Raw genomic sequence first — 20886 nt, 5'->3', positions numbered from 1 at the left:
TCAGCACCATAACTTTAACGTAAGAGACCTCAAGAGACTGGGAATTAAATTTGTGTTGTAATTGTCACTTCCAGGATTGGGTTTGGTTTTCAGAACACTTGGCCCTGATTAGGCTCTTTTGGGTCATCACTCAACTTTACATCATCCTTTTGCAGCTTTACCTGGGACTAGGGGCCTGGGCTCATTTTTTTTTCTTTCTCTTTTTCCAGGGCACTTGGAGGTGAATGAGTGACCTGATTACATTCTGCATTCTCACTGCACCGATCCCTGGGAGCCAGCTGAGCCCACGGATGTGAGGCGGAACCCGCGAGGACAGGCAGGAGCCTGGGCGGTGTCTGTGGCGTGTTAGTCAGCTCCGGCTGGCACACACATGCTGTGGGCTGCAAGGATGAGGCAATGCAGATTTGTTTTCCCACAGGTCCGGAGGCTGGGAGGCCCAGGATTGGAGTCTGGCAAGGTGTGGTTTCTGGTGAGGGCTCTTGTTCTGGCTTGCAGATGGCTGTCTTCTGTGCCTTCCCAGGAGAGAGGGAGAGGTCTCTGGTGGCTCTTCCTGTAAGGACACCAATCCTGTCAGATGAAGATCCCACCCTTGGATCTCCTTGGTGGACCTTGGCACGCCGGGAGTTAGGGCTTCCACACACATCTCAGGGAGACCGTTCCCTTCGCAGCCGTTCTCCAACTTCACTGACTTAGGGCTCACGCGGGAAAGCTGGGCTCTGCTGGAGGAGGATTCGGCGGGAGGTGGACAGCTGCGGGCCGACTGCTGTCCTGCACCACAAGAGCTAACAGCCGGGGCAGGGCCTATGACCTGCAGCAGCTCTAGGGACTCTGGCAATGACCTCCACATGTAAAAGCAATATGGCCACAGCCTCGCTTCCACGTTCCAAATCCCATGCCAAGTATCTCCTGTGCTCCGCACTCTGAACAGCCTAGTGAGCTAGTGCAGTTCCAACTCGTCTAAGCAGACAGCCTGGAGAGAAGCCAGAGGCCCTAACACCATTAGGTCATGGAAGAGGAACGGGAAACCACTGATGCAGTGACTTGATAGGACAGATGTTCTTAAGAACTCAATCTTGTAGGAAATGGGGCGTAGCAGGGCAGGCACGGCAAAGGAACCAACTAGGAGGGGGAGTCTGTGGTGGCCTTGCCTAGGATGGTAGCAGTGCAGATGTAGTTACACTCAGGTGGACTGAAGGTGGGCAGAGGGGTGGGGTGTGAGAGATTATCAGTCAATCCAGGTTTCAGCTGGAGTAACTGGATGAACAGTTATACAGTTAAGACAGCCAGGAGAGACCAGTTTGGAGGGTCCATCTGAAGGCATGAATGTCTTGAATTGTCAACAGAGACTGCGATGAACAATGGCTCAAGTAAGCAAGAGCTTATGGTTCCCAGACAACCCAAAATCCTGGGGTGACTGCTCTAGTGTTGATCGAGAGCTTCAACTCTGTAACCTGAGGTCCCAAGTGCTCCCTCCTTCCTTTCCTTTCTTCCCATCTTTAGCACATGGTCTTCTATCCTTGGAGCCGCTGCTTCATTGCTGCAAGATGGTTGTTCACCCCTCTCCATATCCTGAGCACGGGAAGATGGAAAAGGAGAAAGACCAAGCTGGCATGCCACCAAGACCATCTGCTTGCAGAGCGATTTCTCAGAAGTCCTGCCAAGTGGCTTCTGCTTCCGCCTCACTGGACAGAGTGAGGCCCACCACTGCTGTAGTGTGAAGGCCGCAGGAGAGCAGGCGGTATGTAGGTGGGGTTTGGGTTAATCCTATGTTGGAGGCCTAAGTTTGCATCAGCGGAGAGGTCAAATGAAAGCATGCGGCAGCCGGTGGGACAGATGGAACGTGCCTTGGGAGTGTTGCATCTTTGGCTGACCTGGAACACTTTGATGATGGACTGTTTGGGTGTTTGCTGTGAGCCTGCCCTGCAAAGCATGTATGTGCATGTTTATGAAGGAGACTGGGGCTTGAACCCAACTGCAGACCTCACAGCAGGCTGGGTGAACGTAGAGGAGGAGACGGGGTTGTAGATGGCCACAGCACTGTGCACGAGGAGGTCACCATCCTGCTGAAGAACTGTCAGAGGCTTTGTATGAACTTAGACTTGGCTGTTGTGACTGACAGAGTGATAAACACTTGGTAGATCAGAGGTGAACAACTGTCCACAGGCCTACTCTAGCCTGGTTTTGTAAACAGAGTTGCTGAAACACACATTTATGTGTTACTTATGGCTGCTTTCTTGCCAAACAGGATAGAAGGAGCAAGAGACCAGATGACCGAAGGCCTGTAATACTTAGCATCTGGCCCTTGTGGGGGAGTTTGCTGACCCCTGGGGCAGACTGCTCTGCTGCTTGCTTTAACAACAGAGGCAGTTACTAATTACTGCAGGTGGACTCCACACGACACGAAAGGGACTACACAGACACTGGAGACTAACATCACCTGTGAGAGTCCTTCCTTCCGTCTGGAGAATTGATGAAACTTGCAGGCTCAGATGTGGGCTTGGTCCTCACAGCTACGCCAGATGCCAGGAGGGCGGACTTCACCGCCCCACCCGTCATTCGAAGGGACCTTTGGGCTTGCTGTTCTTGCCTAACTGCCTGACCACCTGGGGTGCTCGGGAGAAGTTTCAAGGAAGCTGCATGAAAAGAGCTGGCTCTGGCTGGACTTTCTGGCTCCACATAATAATCTCCAAGTCAAATACTGTAGTAATGATTGTGTAGGAGCTCACGTCGGGTCACTGCCCACACTTGAGAACAGAGGGCAAAGGAAATGAGCAAAGTCAATGTGTTTAATGTAGAAAGAAGCTCGATGGTCAGGGTCGTGTGCTGGAGTTGGGTACCCGAGTAGGCTATAAAGTGTCTCATATCTAGGGACAGAGGGTGAGGCAAGAGATCTTGATGGTACTGCGTTAGCATGTCTACAAATGTTCAGAGAGGAACTGTAATACATCAGGCAGGAAAAGCTCTGTGATTAAATAGTTGGGGGAATGCTGGCTTGAATAAATGAAATCCTTTTACTACTGGACTTTAGGATCCTTTATATGTCAGGTTCATAGTAAATCTTCCATGGGGATACACTACACACTGTTTTCTAGGCTTGGAGTACCTTTTCTTATGTAGCGTTCTGCAGAACATTCTTTGGTAACCACTGATTAAGACAATCACTGGCCTAACAGGCTGCAGACTAGACAATTTTTCCAGGGTTTCTTTTCTTTTTAAAGATTTATTTATTTATTTGAAAGGAAGACATACAGAGAGGGGATACAGGGGATAGAAACAGAGAGAGAGAGAGAGAGATCTCTCATCTTCCGGTTCACTCTACAAATGGCTTCAATGCTGGGAATGGGCCAGGCCAAAGCCAGGAGCCAGTAGCTTTACCTGGGTCTCCCAAGTAGAAGCAAGGGAACCAAGCACTTGGGCCATCTTCTTCTGTCTTCTCAGGAACTTTAGCAAGGAGCTGAGTTGGAAGTGGAGCAGCCATTACCCGAACTGGGGCTCATCAGGAATGCCGGTGTCGCAGTCTGTGGCCTAACCTGCTGTGTGACAATGCTGGCCTTCAATGTCATTCTGGGTACAATCAGAGGTCACACTTAGGCCTTTGCTAGGGTAATTCCTACTGCAGGTGGGAGCTGAATTCACTTGAGATGGGAATAAGAAAACTCCTGAGGAGGAGGAAACCATCACCCAGAGAGGAAGCAGTAGACTTGATGTCAGAGAGGGAGGGAGCAGGTCATTTCTGCCCCACCAGCTGCGCTGTCTTCAGAAAGTTATTCAAGTTATCCGTGTCCAGGACCTTGACCGCAAAACTGACCACCTCAAAGGCTGCTGGGTGTGCATGCGCTCATATGCGTGTCTGCAGACTTTAGACTTGATGTCAGCACGAGAAAAGATGGTAGATGCTCAAGAAAGTTAAGAAAAAGGATGTGAAAATTTTATTTCAGCTGATTTTACTGTAACATTGTTTTTTTATAAAATAATTTTATAAGAGTCCAACATATTATATGATATTATATAGAAAATACACACTAGGTAATACATATATACACTTAATAAAAATAGAATACATCTTGCCAATTGCTTATAGAGCCTGTTACCACCATGTACAGTGTGTTGACGTTTAATATTTATGTGATTTTGAGTATATCAGATAAAAAAAGAAACCTGTCCTATTGGTTTTTAAAACATTGTTTTCATTTGCAGAAAAAAAAATCTGGAATATAAAAGCTACAGAGCTAAATGAACGGAAGGTTATATCAAACGTCACAGCAAAGATCCAGGTCTGAGGAAAATCATCGGAGGACAAGAGAACGTCTTTTCGTTGCTCTATGTGTTAGCTGATTCCACAACATCACTGAAGGCATCACCCTCACTCAGATGTTCAGCTGAGGCAAGCCCCACGTGGGGTGGACCTTCTCGTAGCGGCAGTGCATTCCTGAAATGATGGGTGCTTCTCTTCCTTAGAGTGAAATGGGTGTCCAAGTCCTTTTATAAAGCATTAATAAACAGCTTCATAATTCATTGCATAAGGTTTGATAAAAACACAGAACAGCTGGTTTTATTGTTCTAAAGACAGATGCTCAAAAATCTTGACTTTGAATTAGTTGCTTTTAAGGAAAATCACCCCAGCTACTGTGGTATTCTAAAGTATCACTGATGTGTCCTGAAAGGTATTCAGAAGGATCGTTGGGAAGTGACTGCTCCAGTGTAATAAATAAAGACAAAAAGAAGGGACTTCTCCAGACTTTACTGCAAGATGGCCATGGTGGGGTCGTGAAGGACCTGGGTGGTACCAGGGAGGGCACACACAACATAGCACCATTTTCAAGTTGCCAAGATCGCAACTGTGCAAGACACAGTCATCTGGAAGGGGATGTGGTTGCCATGGTTACCGTGATTTACATATGTGGACCAAGCTTTGCAGGGCTCCTCAGTATGGGTAGGCAGACACAGCTATGTAAACTATGAACGTGGTCTGGTACTCCAGGGTCCCATTGGCACTGCGGGATAGGGCTCGCACCCTCATGCGGTAGGTCTCCGGCTCTCGTAGTGGCCGGGTCGTGTACACCACTCCTTTTAGGTTTTCATCCCTTAAGGCAAAAGGCACAGCCTGTTCCTCATCTGCCATGAGAAAAGTCGTCCTGGGGTGCATCACCCCCTCCTGAGTGTACGCCACCAGCCGGATCAAATCCTGATTGGCAGCTATTCCAAATGGGAGGGAGACAAGTTTATACTCCAAGGCATATGGGCTCAAGGCACACTCCAAATCATTGGGCGGACAGCTCTTGAGACAGAACCTAAGGACGACAAACACAGGAAATGTGCACAGTCAACCATCTTGGAAGCAGAGGCGTGATGCGGGGTCTGTGAGCCGCGACACCTGGGCGGCAGCAGACACAGCAGCCAGCCCCACTGCAGGAGCAAGAGGGTTCAGCCACGCGCCGTGGCTCCCACTCAAGGCAGATGCTGACGGCCAGGCGCGTGTGCTGCTCTGCACCCGCATCTCCCTCAGCTCTGCCAGATCAGAAGCCTGGGTACCACGAGAGAGCTTGCTTTAAGAGGAGCAGTCAGTGTTGGAAATAAAGGCACCTGCACATATACTGGAGACGAGCGTTTCTTAGAGAAGAATACAAGCTATTTTTAAATGTTAACATCTATCCTGATGCTGTTTGAAAGCTGAAATAGGACACATCTGGTTTATTTTTCTAAAAATAATAAAAGGTCAACTGAGATTCTTGTGGAGGGACTTCCCTTTGTAATTATCATCGACATTATTTTATAGGAAAACTGTATTTTCTTTCTCCAGGGCCCACACTGTGTTTTGAGTCATCGTGACTTTTAAATTATTTGCCAGAAATCACGGATAATAAAGAGGAAAAAAGCGCACAGAGAGTCATTTTTATGAAGATACAGATTTTTCAGCCACGGCGTTTTTAGGTTTCATCAGTCTGTATTTCTCACTTGCTCCGTCCCCTCCTATTCCCACCAGGCCGGTTACAGGCAGCCTCTCGGTGGATTCCGGGCAGCCGTGCTGAGCTCCGGCACAGGAACACGGCAGGCGTCTTGGCGGGGAGGACCAAGTGTGAGCGCCCCCGAGAGCCTGGTTGGGAGACGCCCTCTTACTAATGCCCAGCGTCGCCTGTCTCCCAGCACCTGTGAACTCACTGCCTGGACTGAGTACAGCATCTCTGTGCGAGGAGCAAGAAAATAGAGAGCTGTTCACTTGGGGCCCAGAAGGGACTACTGCAGACAGCAGGGACTAAGCAAAGGCTACGAGAGGGCAGACGTTGAGTCACGCCTGCTCCCGCCCTTGCCCCCAGAGCAGTCTGGATCTGGATCGCAAGGACAGGATCGCACCCAGAGCGGAGGCCACACACCTGGCGGCCAGGAAATCCCCACGAAAGGCAGGCTGTCACCATGAGGAGCTGGCCACGAGGCCGGATGCTGCTCCACGGACACAGGCTGGGAGGAATGGCCGCCTCATCCCAGTGGCTACTGTGCAATGAGCTCTTCTTCCCGCTCCCTGGAAGGGGAACTCACTGTAGCCCTACGCCCCCAGGTCACACCTGGCCACACACACGATCGTGAGGGTCAAGGGCAGAGGAAGGGTTTTCACGCGCCAGTCAGGACCGAGAGGTGGAGACCTACCCTGACACAGCATCCCGCCGGTAGCTGGGAGGACAGGGCGTGTCGATGCACTGGTAGCTTCCTCTCGTGTTGAAGCACATGCGGTTGGGCCCACAGCTCGTGCTCTGCTCCAGACACTCGTCAACATCTAGGACAGCACGGGGAACACGCGGCATCAGCAAGGAGACCATGATGCCAGACGCTGTGGGAGTGGCTGACCAGAAGCCGGAGGGCAGCCTTCTCCACTCCAGGAATGAAGCTGGTTGTCTTCCTTTCTCTCACTCAAAGTTTTGCTTTCATCCCCAGCATCCAAATCTCATTTTACACCTAATTTTCACAGTGAACTCATGAAACAACACAGAGGCTGGTGGGCTGCAGGGGCCCAGGATGATGGCTGCTAGGAGTTAGGTCTGGACCCACATCCCTGGTGTCACATACCGGCTGAACAGGAATCCACGAGCAAACAATCAGAATCCAATACACAAAGTGCTCGTCCTAGTGCCTAATAATGTACACTGTTCCCACAAGTCTCTCCTGAGTACAGAGCTTCCGGCTCGTTGGCCTTCCTTGGGTTTTGGTCTATTACAGTCTAGCCACTATTAGGAAACTACAGGTACCTGAACTTCTCATTGTTCCTAAAAAAACCAGAAAAATAACACAAAAATAGTATTTGTTATCTTCTAGTAATGGACAAATGTAGGAATGTCTGGGTTTTATCAAATCAGAATATAACCATGGCAGAAGTGAAAGTATAGGTCTCTTAAAATATGAATATTACTATAAGAAAAGAATCTCATAATGAGCTGGAAAACTTTTCTATTAATAGCTTTAGAATACTTAAATGCATTTTAAAAAGTACTTCTGGGCCGGTGCTGCGGCTCACTAGGCTAATCCTCTGCCTGTGGCACCGGCTCCCCGACTTCTAGTCCCAGTTGGGGCGCCGGTTCTGTGCCAGTTGCTCCTCTTCCAGTCCAGCTCTCTGCTGTGGCCCGGGAGTGCAGTGGAGGATGGCCCAAGTCCTTGGGCCCTGCACCCGCATGGGAGACCAGGAGGAAGCACCTGGCTCCTGACTTTGGATCGGCGCAGCGTGCTGGCCGTGGCGGCCATTTGGGGGGTGAACCAACGGAAAAGGAAGACCTTTCTCTCTGTCTCTCTCTCTCTCTCTCTCATTGTCTAACTCTGCCTGTCAAAAAAAAAAAAAAAAAGTACTTCTGAATACTACAAAGTAATCTAGGGTAAGTCTATTTGAAACATCTGTCTCCTAGAAAGTAGAAGTAATTCAGATTCTCAATAAACATCTTGTGGCTGGAGTTGTGGTGCAGTGGGTTAAGCTACTGCCTGTGCCGCTGGCATCCCACACTGGCGTGCCAGTTTGAGTTCCAGCTGCTCTGCTTCCAATCCAGCTCCTTGCTAATGAACCTGGGAAAGCAGTGGATGGTGGCCCAAATGCCTGGGCTGTTGCCAGCTATGTGGGAGACCTGGATGGAGTTGCAGGCTCCTGGCTTCAGCCTGGCCTAGCCCTGGCTATGGCAGCCAATTGGGGATTGAGTCAGCCGATGCAAGATCTCTTTCTCTCTGTTTCAGAAACGAATTACTTATTTAAAATGTAATGCCAATGTGATACGTCAAAAATTTTTAGAATTAGCTTAGTGGGGCATAAAATTGGTCAAAATATCTTTGAGTTTCTCCTCGCTGCTTCTTTGGCCAATCTTGATTGGTCATACTTTTTGTCTTTTGTTTTCCATTTTGAAGTCTGGTTATTTCCACTTCTGAGTAGAGTCTGTGTTCAATGTCAAATTCACTTTAATTTTTTATTACTGGTATTTCTATACTAATGTAGAAAGCTTTACAAAATCACACATGAATAAAAAGCGGTCTTTTGTTCCTCATAAATGCCTCAAACATTTTCCAAAGCTATAAAAAGACCCTAAGTTATTCTTTGGAGTAAAGGCTTCTTTAAAAGGCATAATTATTTTCTCTCATGTCTTTTTAAAACCACAAAAATATGTAACCTATTTAAACTGCAAACAGTTCCGATGATGCCTGTTTCTGATTTGTTCACATTATTTTCCACTCTCTGAAGCAAAACCGGAAAAAGTTTGGAACTAATGAGTGACAGGAGCAATTAAAAATGAAACTGACATAATTTAGAAAAGATGAAAGATCTCTTTAATAAGAACACAAGATAACCCTTTAATGTCTGGCTACAGGTTTTGCAGTTTGGTTGGTCATCTGAAATACTTTGGTATCTACTGTTTCCTTCTGTGGTACGGGGTGCACATGTACAGGGGTAGTTCCCACACTGTGCAGGAGTGTTCTTTTAGGAAGATTCCTGGGCTGCAGAATTGGGCCAAGTCGCAACACAGGGACAAAGGCAGTGTTCCTGCTTTATCTGGCTACCACAGGGCAAGGCCCAGGTACACAGCATCATAGGACAAAGGACTAGATTCAGAGACGTAAGATCTGAGACCAAGTCTTACCCCTGCTTTTTTTTTTTTTTTTTTTTTTTTTTTTTTTTTTTTTTTGACAGGCAGAGTGGACAGTGAGAGAGAGAGACAGAGAGAAAGGTCTTCCTTTGCCGTTGGTTCACCCTCCAATGGCCGCCGCGGCCGGCGCGCTGCGGCCGGCGCACCGCGCTGATCCGATGGCAGGAGCCAGGAGCCAGGTGCTTTTCCTGGTCTCCCATGGGGTGCAGGGCCCAAGCACCTGGGCCATCCTCCACTGCACTCCCTGGCCACAGCAGAGGGCTGGCCTGGAAGAGGGGCAACCGGGACAGAATCCAGCGCCCCGACCGGGACTAGAACCCGGTGTGCCGGCGCCGCTAGGCGGAGGATTAGCCTAGTGAGCCGCGGCGCCGGCCCTTACCCCTGCTTTTGACAATTCTGGAAAACTGAGGCTGACATAATCCCTCTGAGAGTCAGTTTTATTATCTGTACCAGGGGTACAAATTATTGCTTTCACATAGCTATATGGCTGATTAAAATGAAATAATAGCTGCTTTGGAAAAAAACCAACACTGGCATATAAATGCGTTGCTTGTGTACTTCAAATCTCAGTAACATGTTCCACATGCATAGGTTGTTAATAAATGCTTGGTGAATGATGGCTGGGAGCGAAGGAACTTACCCAGCTCCAGTTCCTTCTCCAGCCCGTGGGTCCAGTGAGGCTCTCAGGGACTGTGAATGGGCACATAAGTAGGGGTGGGGTGGGCGCCTCACAGCAACTGAGGGGAGGCCGTTGTCCATCATGGTCTGGCCTCCTGGGGCACATTTCCCAAGGGCTGCATCCCAGGAAGTCTTTAGTGAATTCCCCGGAGAGGCCAAATTCAGGGTAAATTTGATTTTTCTGTTTTAAGGGATCTTACTTGCTCTGCTAAATGAAACTAGTAGGATTCAGAAACTTAGTAAGACCTAGATGATGCCCCTAGATTCTGACCACAAAATAGCAGGGTTCCTCAGAGGATTTTAAAGAGCTATGCAACGTCTTCTTATTTCTTTGTAAGCCAGGACATGTTGCACAGGGGCCGGCACTGTGGTGTAGCAGGTAAGGCCGCCGTCTGCAGTGTGCCATCCCATGTGGGCGCTGGTTGGAGTCCCAGCTGCTCCACTTCAATTCCAGCTCTCTGCTATGGCCTGGGACAGCAGTCAAAGATGGCCCAAGTCCTTGGGCACCTGTATTAGCATGGGAGACCTGGAAGAAGCTCCTGGCTCCTGGCATTGGATTGGTGCATCTCCAGCTGTTGTGGCCATTTGGGGAGTGAAATGGGATGGAAGACCTCTCTCTCTCTCTGCCTCTCCTTCTCTCTCTGTGTTAACTCCAACTTTCAAATAAATCAATAAATCTTTAAAAAAAAAATAAACTGCACCAAAGTGCAAGGCTCCTTCCACATGTAAAAAAGGATCTACTGAAATGTGTTATTTTTTTTTCCTTTCTATCATCACTTTACTTTGCTCTAAACTGTTATAAAATCTATAAGCTGGTACTTCGATTTATTTACATGACTGCTTCTGCTGGACTGGGAGGTCTTAAAAGGAGTAACTGTGGGGCTGGTGCTGTGGTGCAGCAAGTTAAACCCTGCCTGAAGTGGTTAGAGACCCGGCTGCTCCACTTCCTATCCAGCTCTCTGCTATGGCCTGGGATAGCAGTAGAGGATGGCCCAGGTCCTTGGGCCCCTTCACCCACATGGGAGACCCGGAAGAAGCTCCTGGCTCCTGGCTTTGGATCTTTGGATCGGCCAATTGGAGAATTAACCATTGGATGGAAGACCTCTCTCACTCTTTCTGCCTCTCCTCTCTCTGTGTAACTCTTTCAAATAAATAAACAAATCTTAAAAAAAAAAAAAGAGTAATAGTACCTTTATTTACCTTTTTTGGCACTTGATTGTTCCATATTATTTGTAGACTCAAGGAATGAATGGTAGTTTTAATCTTATTTTGTTTGTTGCTAAAATTTAAACAATTACCCACTGATTACTATAGAAATATGCCTGAGAGATACAAAATACAAAATAATGCCCAACCCTAAACTAAGCTGAGTACTCTTCTCATTCCTACTTCAATCTCGGCTGAATTGTGGAAAAATTCCCATTAAATTTTGAAAATACATAGTATGAACTGGCTGAGGCAGTCTTGTTCCTTCCAGTGAGACCACACAAACATGTTCTCACTGGTTCTCCTTTGCTTTCTCCTTGCTTCTCCTACTTGCAAAAGCAAGGTCTAAACATATGTCTGGCCAATGAGAATGGAAAAGAGGTGGGTGCAACCAGCAAAATAATCAATTACTCAAAAAACAAACAAACAAAACCACGGACACTTCTCATGCTCTCCAACAACCGTGTTAAGTCAGGTTGCGCCAGTCAACACCCCAGCGTTTTCTCACCTTGGCACGTCTTTCCATTGAGCATGAGCTGATAGCCAGGAGGACAGAGGCACTGATAGCTTCCAAAAGTATTTCTGCACACATGCTGGCAAACGTCTCTGGTTTCACATTCGTCAATATCTGTGCAGAAAGAAAGCAGAGAGTAATCAGGCAATATGGGCAGACGCTATGACAAAGCCAACTAGCACAAAGTTGTTGGCATACAACAGGAAATCTTGTTGATGTTATGTTCATGTGTTTAAAAATGCTCGGAGCTGTTTTATATCAGGATCTGTCCTCAGTGTTCTAAATATGGTCTTGAATTTACTAAACACAGTACAATCTGTCTTTAATGTACAAGATATAGTACAATAGTGCACTATAGCATGAAACACAAATGTCTCCAAGGCCTTTTTATAAGCATAAGTAAGCAGAGGTTCCAAGATGGTTAATTTAATAACAGTTCAATAAGTAAGATGGAAATGATGGAGGTGACAGATTTATACAAGATCTTAAACCACTCCTGACAGAATGGCAGAATTTACCTAAAAGATAGATTTTTCTGAGGACATTAAATGGAAAAAGGAGGATTGGTTTTTCTTCAAGTGTCGGCTGTGTCTCTTCATCCCTGTTCCCACACCCAGGCATGGCTTTCCTATTGTAGTTATCAGAGAGACATGTTTTTATTTCTGTGGTAGAAATATTCACTCACTTTTTCAAATGATTGCAAAGTACTAACAGTAATACAGATGAGGGCATGTCAAAAAGTTCATGGAAATGGAAACTATGAAAAAAAGCAAGGATTTCAAAATTATCATTTATGTATTTATTTATCCATAATAACTTCTTAATTCTATTTTCCATTAACATTTTGAAGAGCTGTCATACAGTTGCTGTGCTACCTTGGGCAGCCCACCCAGCTTCTTATGGTCTCAGCTGAGTCTCCCACTGAAGGGGGACACCGAGACCATCCATGCACTTCACAGGTTAGCTGGAAGGTTAGTATGCAGGAACAGATGGGAAAACATTTTCTTTTTCTTTTCTTTTCTTTTTTTGACAGGCATAGTTAGATAGTGAGAGAGAGAGAGAAACAGACAGAGAGAAAGGTCTTCCTTCCATTGGTTCAATCCCCAAATGGCCGCCACAGCTGGTGCGCTGTGCCAATCTGAAGCCAGAAGCCAGGCGCTTCCTCCTGGTCTCCCATGCGGGTACAGGGCCCAAGCACTTGGGCCATCCTCCACTGCCTTCCTGGGCCACAGCAGAGAGCTGGACTGGAAGAGGAGCAACCAGGACAGAATCCAGTGCCCATATGGAATGCCGGCTGCAGGCGGAGGATTAACCTAGGGGGCCCAATGCCAGCTGGGAAAACATTTTATAAACTATAACAGGGCTACGCGCTATTACTAAACAAAGCCAAGAATGAAAAGGAAGAAGAGTGAAAATACATGCTAATTCAAAATTAATTGATACTTGCTTTTAAAATAAGGGGCGTGAAGCCTAACTTGTATTTAAATCTGTGAATGGTCACCGTGTGAAGATTAACTAGTGGAAGACAGGAGAGGACACGACATGAAATAGGAACAGGAATGCTTCAGGCTGGGACTAAAAAGACGACAAGATGAGAACTGGGAGATGACTCAGAGAAAGGATCTGTTCACCCTGCGCGTTTTGTGTGTGCTGAATATGTAAGTGCAATGCTTCAAAATCTTAATGATAAACACTTATCGAACATCTGTCAATATTTCTGAATCATTCTAGTTAACCAAAGTATTAATCATGCAACTTGTGTAACTTATTCTTTTTCTCCTCTAAAATATGATGTAACCTAGAATAACAACAGAAATTTAAATGATGTTGAGGGGCCACATTGTGGCATAGTGGATTAAGCTGGTATCTGTGATGATGCATTCCACATGGGCTCTGGTTTGAGTCCTGGCTGCTCCACTTCTGATCCAGCTCCCTGTTAATGTGCCTGGGAAACCGGTGGAAGATGGCCCTAGTGCTTGGGGCCCTGCACCCGTGTGGGAGATGCAGGTTGAACTCCTGGCTCTGGTCTGGCCTGGCTCCTGCTATTGTGGCCTTTTGGGGAATGAACCAGCAGACAGAAGATTTCTCTCTCCCTCTTCCTGTAACTCTACCTCTCAAGTAAATAAATGAATATAAATATAAATATATTTTAAATAAACTGGTGCCCTGTAATTAGGTGCATATACATTTATAATAGTTACATCTTCCTGTTGAATTTATCCCTTAATCATTATATAGTGCCCCTCTTTGTCTCTCTTAACAGTTTTTGTGTTAAAGTTTATTTTGTCTGATATTAAGATGGCTACACCCACTCTTTTTTCATTTCTGTTGGCATGGAATATCTTTTTCCAACCTTTCATTTTCAGTCTGCATGCATCTTTGTTGGAAAGATGTGTTTCTTGTAAGCAGCAAATAGATGGGTTTTGTTTTTTAATCCATTCAGCAAATCTGTGTCTTTTAACTGGAGAGTTGAGGCCATTAACATTCAATGTGACTATTGATAAGTAGTAACTTTGCCCTGCCATTTCCCAAAGATATTTCTAATATTTGCTTTGAACTTCCTGTGATCTTTTGCTGTGAGGTTTCCGTCCTTTACCTTCCTTCGTATTGATGGCCGTGTTTCTGTGTTTCTGAGTGTAACACATCTTTAAGCATCTTTTGCAGGGCTGGATGAGTGGCGACAAATTCTTTCAATTTCTGTTTGCTATGAAAGGTCTTTATTTCACCTTCCTTCACAAATGAGAGCTTTTCACGATGTAATATTCTGGGCTGGCAGTTTTTCTCTTAGTACTTGGGCTATATCTCACCATTCCCTCCTATCCTGTAGGGTTTCTGATGAGAACTCTGCTGTGAGTCTAATTGGAGATCCTCTGAGAGTAATCTGATGTTTCTCTCTTGCACATTTTAGAATCTTTTCTTTATGTTTCACTGTGGTGAGTTTGATTACAATGTGTCGTGGTGAGGATCTCTTTTGGTCATGTTTATTAGGGGTTCTATGAGCTTCCTGTACTTGGATGTCTCTGTCCTTCTCCAAACCCAGGAAGTTTTCTGCTATTATTTCAGTGAAAAGGCCGTCTAATCCTTTATCTCTCTCTCTCTCAAGAGAGAGAGAACTCCTAGAACCCGAATGTTGGGTTTTGAATAGTATCCTATAGATTCCCAACAATATTTTTAGATTTATTTTTATTTTTTTATTTCTTATTTTTTTATATTTTTGACAGGCAGAGTGGACAGTGAGAGAGAGAGACAGAGAGAAAGGTCTTCCTTTGCCATTGGTTCACCCTCCAATGGCCGCCGTGGCTGGCGCACCGCGCTGATCCGATGGCAGGAGCCAGGTGCTTCTCCTGGTCTCCCATGGGGTGCAGGGCCCAAGCACTTGGGCTATCCTCCACTGCACTCCCTGGCCACAGCAGAGAGCTGGCCTGGAAGAGGGGCAACCGGGACAGAATCTGGCGCCCCAACCGGGACTAGAACCTGGGGTGCCGGCGCCGCAAGGTGGAGGATTAGCCTAGTGAGCTGCAGCACCGGCCATATGTTTTAGATTTCTAAAATCCTCTTCTTTTCTTTGGTTTGACTGTATACTTTCCTGTGCTCTGTCTTCTAAGTTTCTTTGTTTCACTGACTCTATTTTTAAGGCTCTCTAATGAGTTTGTCATTTGATCTATTGAATTCTTCATTTCATTTAGATTTCTCTTCAATATCACAATTTTATGTTCTATTAATTCCTCATTTCATTTTGATTCCTGCTTAAGATTTCATTTTCACGAGAGATTTTCTGTCCTGTCCAGTATGGATTTCTGTAGTTCATGAATTTGTTTTTGAGAACTCCTAGATGTTCTTATCATAATTTTTTTGAAATTTGTATCTTGCATTTCTTCTCTCATCATCTTCATAATCTTGAATTGGAGTGTCATGTTCATTTGGGAGCATCATAATATCTTCCTTGTTCTTGTTTCCTTGGTTTCTGCATTTGTTTGGCATTGTGGAGATATTCTTTGGTTTCTTTCTTTTTTTTTTTTTTTTCCTCGCTGTGGTGGCTTTTCTCGTTATACTATGACTCTAGATTAAGTGGACTGTCTGCTTTTGGTGAATCTCTAGAGGCTTGTGGTGGGTGTGGCCAGAGAGCTCTGTTCAGTTCTTCAGGGTTAAGGGTGTTCCTAAGGTGACACACCCAGGTTTGGTGTGGTAAATCTTCTCTTTCTCTTTTTTTTAATTCAGAAGGGAAGTAATTCCGCACAGCTGAGCTCTTCTCCTTGAAGGCAGTCAGTGTCTGAGCACTAGCCCCAGTGGGTATAGTATTCATCTGCTCTGTCCCAAGGACCACACAAAGGATCTGTGCAGTCCTCAGTGTAAGCTCAGATGCCCCCGCAGTGTCTCCCACCGGGTTGCCAAGGTTACTGAGTTTGTGGCGTCTCACACCAAGACTACTCACGTCTCAGTCACACTGTGAGTTCTCCCACAAACACTCAGCTTTTTTTTTTTCACAGTCCCAGTTCATAAGCTCCACACATTCACTAGGTCTTAACCTCCCGTTATTTCTCCCCATCAGAGTCAGGTTTTTCTGCTTGGCTGAGGGCAGGCACAGCCCTGAGCTGGCGCAGCTGTTAACATATGTCCAAAATGGCACTAGCTGTATTGTTTTCCCCATCTTTGTAAGGTGAGGGGACAGAGAGAATCGTGTCCGTACCAGTCCCTTTTTTTTTATTTTTTTCTCTCCTCTAGTTAGGCTGGTGAACTTTCCCCCATGGGGCTTCAAGCCTCGTTCCCTCTAGGCTCTTCATGCCGCTCTTCCGCCAGTGTCTCGGGCTGCTGTGGTTTCGCCTCACCTCCCTTTCCAGCGCTGGTGCATAGATTCGGCAGCTGGGGTCCAGAGCTGTGGGTGCCTGTGCCCTCCACATAGGTTCACTGTGTCCCACTAGTTCCGGAAGAGTTTCCTCTGCAGTTTTTTCCCCTAACTCTTCTCTGAGACTACAGCATCTCCACTTTTTATTAAACTATCTTTTCCCGGACTATCAGTGTGCTCCCTCCCTATTCCACCATCTTGGAGCTCCCTCAATATAAATAAATCTTAAAAAATAAGTAAATGATGCTGAACTCCAAGTAGTTAGTATGGAGGCCCCATATGTGATTTCTGAGTTCAGACGAGACTGGGCATGTTCAGAGTGGAATGGCCATAGATGATTTTTGTGTTCAGAAGCAATACGATATTCATTCTTCCTGTTAAGCTTTGCAATCAACATCTTCGAAACCTAAATTATAGCCCAAGTATAACAAGATTCCATAGCACTAACATCTTTCGTGACTTGTCTTTCCCAGATGGCTAATTAAAGGCATTTGGCATTTATTACAAGTTGCTGTTGTTACATAATTCCACAGCTGTCTGCAGTCTTGGTGTAAATTTCTTTATTAGTCTGAATACAGTAACAGTTCATATTTTATGGGATATCTAAGCCTGGTAATTGACCCCGCATAAAAGGAAATATTCAGGAAGTGAATAATTCTAGAAGTCTACATTAGATGATCCAAGTTGGATCATCACTCCAAAACAGAAGCATCTTTAGACAGTAGATGACTGTTACATTCTGATAAATAGTAGCTTGGCATGATGTAAACACAAAGACAACTATGATGAAACGCAACTGCAGACAGTGATGAAGAAATGGAGAACTGGGTTAATAATCTGGGAAACTTTCCTAACATGACTTGGATCTTCAGATAACTTACAAGAGTCCAGCAAGGTGGTATATAGTGTGGGGAGTGTGGTTTAATCCTTTTACCACAGGATAAGCAAATATTGTGGGGCAAGAGGGTAAAGACAGAAAAGAAAAAAAAATAACTTGTTTAAAATAAATGCTAAGAGTTGGATGGTAACAGGCTATGAAAACCCTCCAGTGGGCAAGACTGTCTGGAAGACTCTTGGAAAGACAACAGGTCAGATGTGAATTCTACCAACACAGGCTCATGTAAAGTTCTAGCTAATGGAGTCAGGTTAACTGCAGGGCTGGAAGATCACCAACACTCAGAATGGCTTGGAGCAGGCTGAGGCTGGCACTTGACATACTAGCAAGGATGGTGGAGTCCACAGACTCAGTAGCTGAATGGTCTTTGACTAAAGGGGACCAAATGTAGAAAGCTGCCATGAATGTACAAAGGTCTACAGCAAAAAGAGGTAAGAAACCGGCACTGTTCACAGTTCTGGGAAGCTGCTCACAAGAGAAGTTTCATGTTGGTCATCCTTAGACTCAGGTACATCTGGGCATCTAGACAGCAAAGTTCTAGAAAACCACGAGCCCCTAACACACAGGGTAAAGGTTGAGTTCTCAGAGGGAGGGGGAGGTGGTGTGACAAGCTGGGTCCACCTCAATCTGGCCGAGGGAGCACTTCCAGAAAGGAGAAGGGCAGACAGCGACACAGCCACAGGCAAAGTCAGAGAAGAACGGTCTAGAAGTGTGTGATCAGAGCACATTCGGGCAAGCGTGAGCACAGTGTAGAACTCAAAAGAGGAATGGAGGGAAATAGGTTTCTTCCCGCCCGGCCTCCCTTTCTGCCTCATGTTTTGCAGCTCACGAATCGGGGCCTAATTCCCGCCTGCTCGTTCCCCTGGGGCCCAGCTCAATGACACACACACTGTGCACACTCACAGAGCATCAGTTAAAGGAATGGCAGGTGGCAATGCTTGCAACTTAACGGAAAACAGGGTCTCAGCTGGAAACTGCACTTCACTTTTGCAAACAAGAAATTAGTGCTGCGAACTGAGAGAAAGCTATCGAACGCACATGTTTTAGAGCAATGGAAGCAACTTAATCTTGTCCTCACTCACACTCTCAGTGACAGGTGTCGTACAGAGAGAAGGCAGCTGTCACTGGGATGTTGGCTGTCAGAGAACAAGCAGTCCCTGAGGAGTGAAGATTTCACTTGGAACCTGCTGCTTTTGCGTAAGGCAGAGGTAGCCATAATCCGACAGTGCAATATTATGCGGTAACACATAGACCTTCTGCTTAAAAAAACCCACATTCTAGATCTCACTGAAACTTGTTTCCATATAGCATTCAATTTATGGGTAATCAAAAGGAGGAACTGTAACACAAACTATTAGAATGCACACATGCAAGTAATCTCTTATTTGAATAAAACTTGTAGTAGTTTTGGTGCCAAAACAATTACCCTCAGAGTGGGCCACCCAGAGTCGAGAGGTAGTCCCCTGGACCCCAACAGTGCCGGTGCTGTGCACGCCGACTCTGGCCAGCGCCTAAGCTCCCAGATAGCAAAGGAAAGGAAACGTGGCCGACATTTACCTACACATGTGTCTTGGCTCGCCGTGGAGCCTTCAGGGCAAGTTTTCCTAATAGTCCTTCTAGTCCTGGCGAGAGAGGCTCTGCTGTTTCTATACTCTGTGTAGGAGCTGTAGAGCTGTGAGTGGTGTCTGTAACGCTGCGGAGGATGATGGCTGTTCCTCACCGCGGAGGACCGTGCCAGCTGATAGCTACTGTACTGAGCGCCAGAACTGGGCAGCCTCTCCAATCCAGCGCAAGATTTCCCGTCCCCCAGTAAATGCTGTCCTGGGGGACAGGTACACTTGAAGCTGCCGGGGGTGTTGGAGCACTGATGTGCACAAGGTTTGGGCACTTGCTCACATTCATTAATATCTGCTCGTGTGCCATGATACATAAAAGAGAGAGGAAGACAAAAACACAGGCATGAGGAATCAGTCTGTGAAATACATGGAAGACATTATGTCCCCCTCCAAAGCCAGGAATCCAGGAAATTCTCCCTGACTGTTGTGAACTTACAAGAAGGCTTTAATCATTTAGCTCCGGACCTACGGGCAGACTCCGACTCTCCCTAACACCGCTTCCCTCACGCAAACTTTATTTGAACATTCCCGCGGAGAGGTCGCTGACAATTCTGCAAATGTACCTTCCCCTCTGCTTTCAGGGGCCCTGACCTCAAGACCAGATACACTGCCCTTGGCCTTGTCTCCTGGACTTGTCTCCTTGGTGTACATCTTATTGTGAGTGCAGCACTGGCACTGTTAGGTCTCATAAACACTCCACTCAGCTTTCCAAGTTCAACGAGATAAGGACACCCTAAATCACTGAAGTTTGGGGAAAACGGCACAAAAAGGTCTGGAATCCCAAATTAATGTGCTTTTCATGAAACTAAATTACAAAAAAGTCTTAATAGCACCTCTTTACACAATGATTTTCAAAATTTATTCCCTTAAATTGCTTTTTTTTTTTTTTTTTGACAAATAGATGCTTGAGAGGCAATTCTAATTTTCCTAACTGGTGGCCCATGATGGAAACACTTGAGTATGTGTAGACATGAATTTGTAAACTTGTAACTCTCCTATGCACACCTGCTCACTTTATGTCAGTGGACTTGCACCTCATGCGTCTGTCTCTGCCCTTCTGTGATTTCTGCCCACCTGTGGCCAGCACCATCTTTTCCAAATGTCAGCTGTAGTTCACTGTGGGTCGCCCTGCCTTTGGCATCTCCCCAACACACACTTGGAGGAAACCTAAACCCTCACCATGGCCTCCGTACCCTCTGCCCGACCAGGCTCCACCAGCACCGGCCCGAGGGTTGCTGCCTCACCACCAGCACGTGCCTCTCTCAAGGACGTCGATGTCTGTCCCACGGCTGCACGTCTGTGTTCAGGCCTTCCCAACGCAGCTGCCCCTTTGCTTCCTTCTCTGAGAGGTGGCCTGCATGGTATCGCCTCTCACCTTTACTCTGCCTTCTCTTCCCCCATAGCTCTCATCATGTCTGTTTTATGATTCTTGTTTCTCCCCAGGAACTTAAGCTCCATAAGGACAGGGATCTGGCCTGCCCTGTTTAGCCTTCCAATCCCACAACCTAGGACAGCATCCAGCATAAATTAGATATCCAGTAGACATTTTTTGCATTAATGAGCAATGGGCTTGATATGATATGCCAAACCACTAACACAGATATAAACTCACTATGATTATAATATTTTTAGAAGTTATTTTTAGATTAACACATGGAATATATACTTGTAACACTTCCTATAAATTGGAAAAGTGAATGAAAACCATGAACCAAAACCAAATTCTTTAATCCATTACCCACAGTGGCATGAAAGAAAATAACAAAAAGATAAAGTGTAAGCATTAAATTTGGTTTTAAAAACTGTTTTAACAGGGAAAGCTGACATTTTAAATTTCTTTAGAGCAATGGTCCTACCAATTCCACTGCATTATTTCCTAGCCCAATGTCTGGCATTTAGCTTCTGGTCAAATTAGGAAACAAATACATTTCCTTCCGATAAGTCATTCTTAAGGGTGATCAGGATGGTAAATTATATATAAATTACAAATCTAAATAAAGACTAAAATGATGTTACCTATTCTATCA

The 20886-nt window shown here is 45.9% G+C and overlaps 1 protein-coding gene across 3 annotated transcripts in view; it reads right to left on the bottom strand.

Annotated features, from left to right (window-relative positions):
* Positions 1-3906: 3906 nt before the first annotated feature.
* Positions 3907-20886, bottom strand: part of HMCN1 (hemicentin 1) — a 459307-nt gene continuing 442327 nt past the window's right edge. For 2 of the 3 annotated variants that reach the window (XM_051820384.2, XM_051820382.2), the window contains 4 exons: positions 18801-19151; positions 11500-11619; positions 6643-6769; positions 3907-5291 (listed from right to left, as the gene is read on the bottom strand). In XM_051820384.2, coding sequence (XP_051676344.2) covers positions 4925-5291; positions 6643-6769; positions 11500-11619; positions 18801-19151 — 965 coding nt within the window. In that variant the 3' untranslated portion in view covers positions 3907-4924. The remainder of the gene's footprint in view (positions 5292-6642; positions 6770-11499; positions 11620-18800; positions 19152-20886) is intronic. The other variant, XM_070055057.1, reaches the window with a different exon arrangement.

The sequence above is a fragment of the Oryctolagus cuniculus genome, chromosome 13, assembly GCF_964237555.1.
Source record: "Oryctolagus cuniculus chromosome 13, mOryCun1.1, whole genome shotgun sequence".
Taxonomy (NCBI): domain Eukaryota; kingdom Metazoa; phylum Chordata; class Mammalia; order Lagomorpha; family Leporidae; genus Oryctolagus; species Oryctolagus cuniculus.
This window is presented reverse-complemented; position numbering and strand designations above follow the sequence as displayed.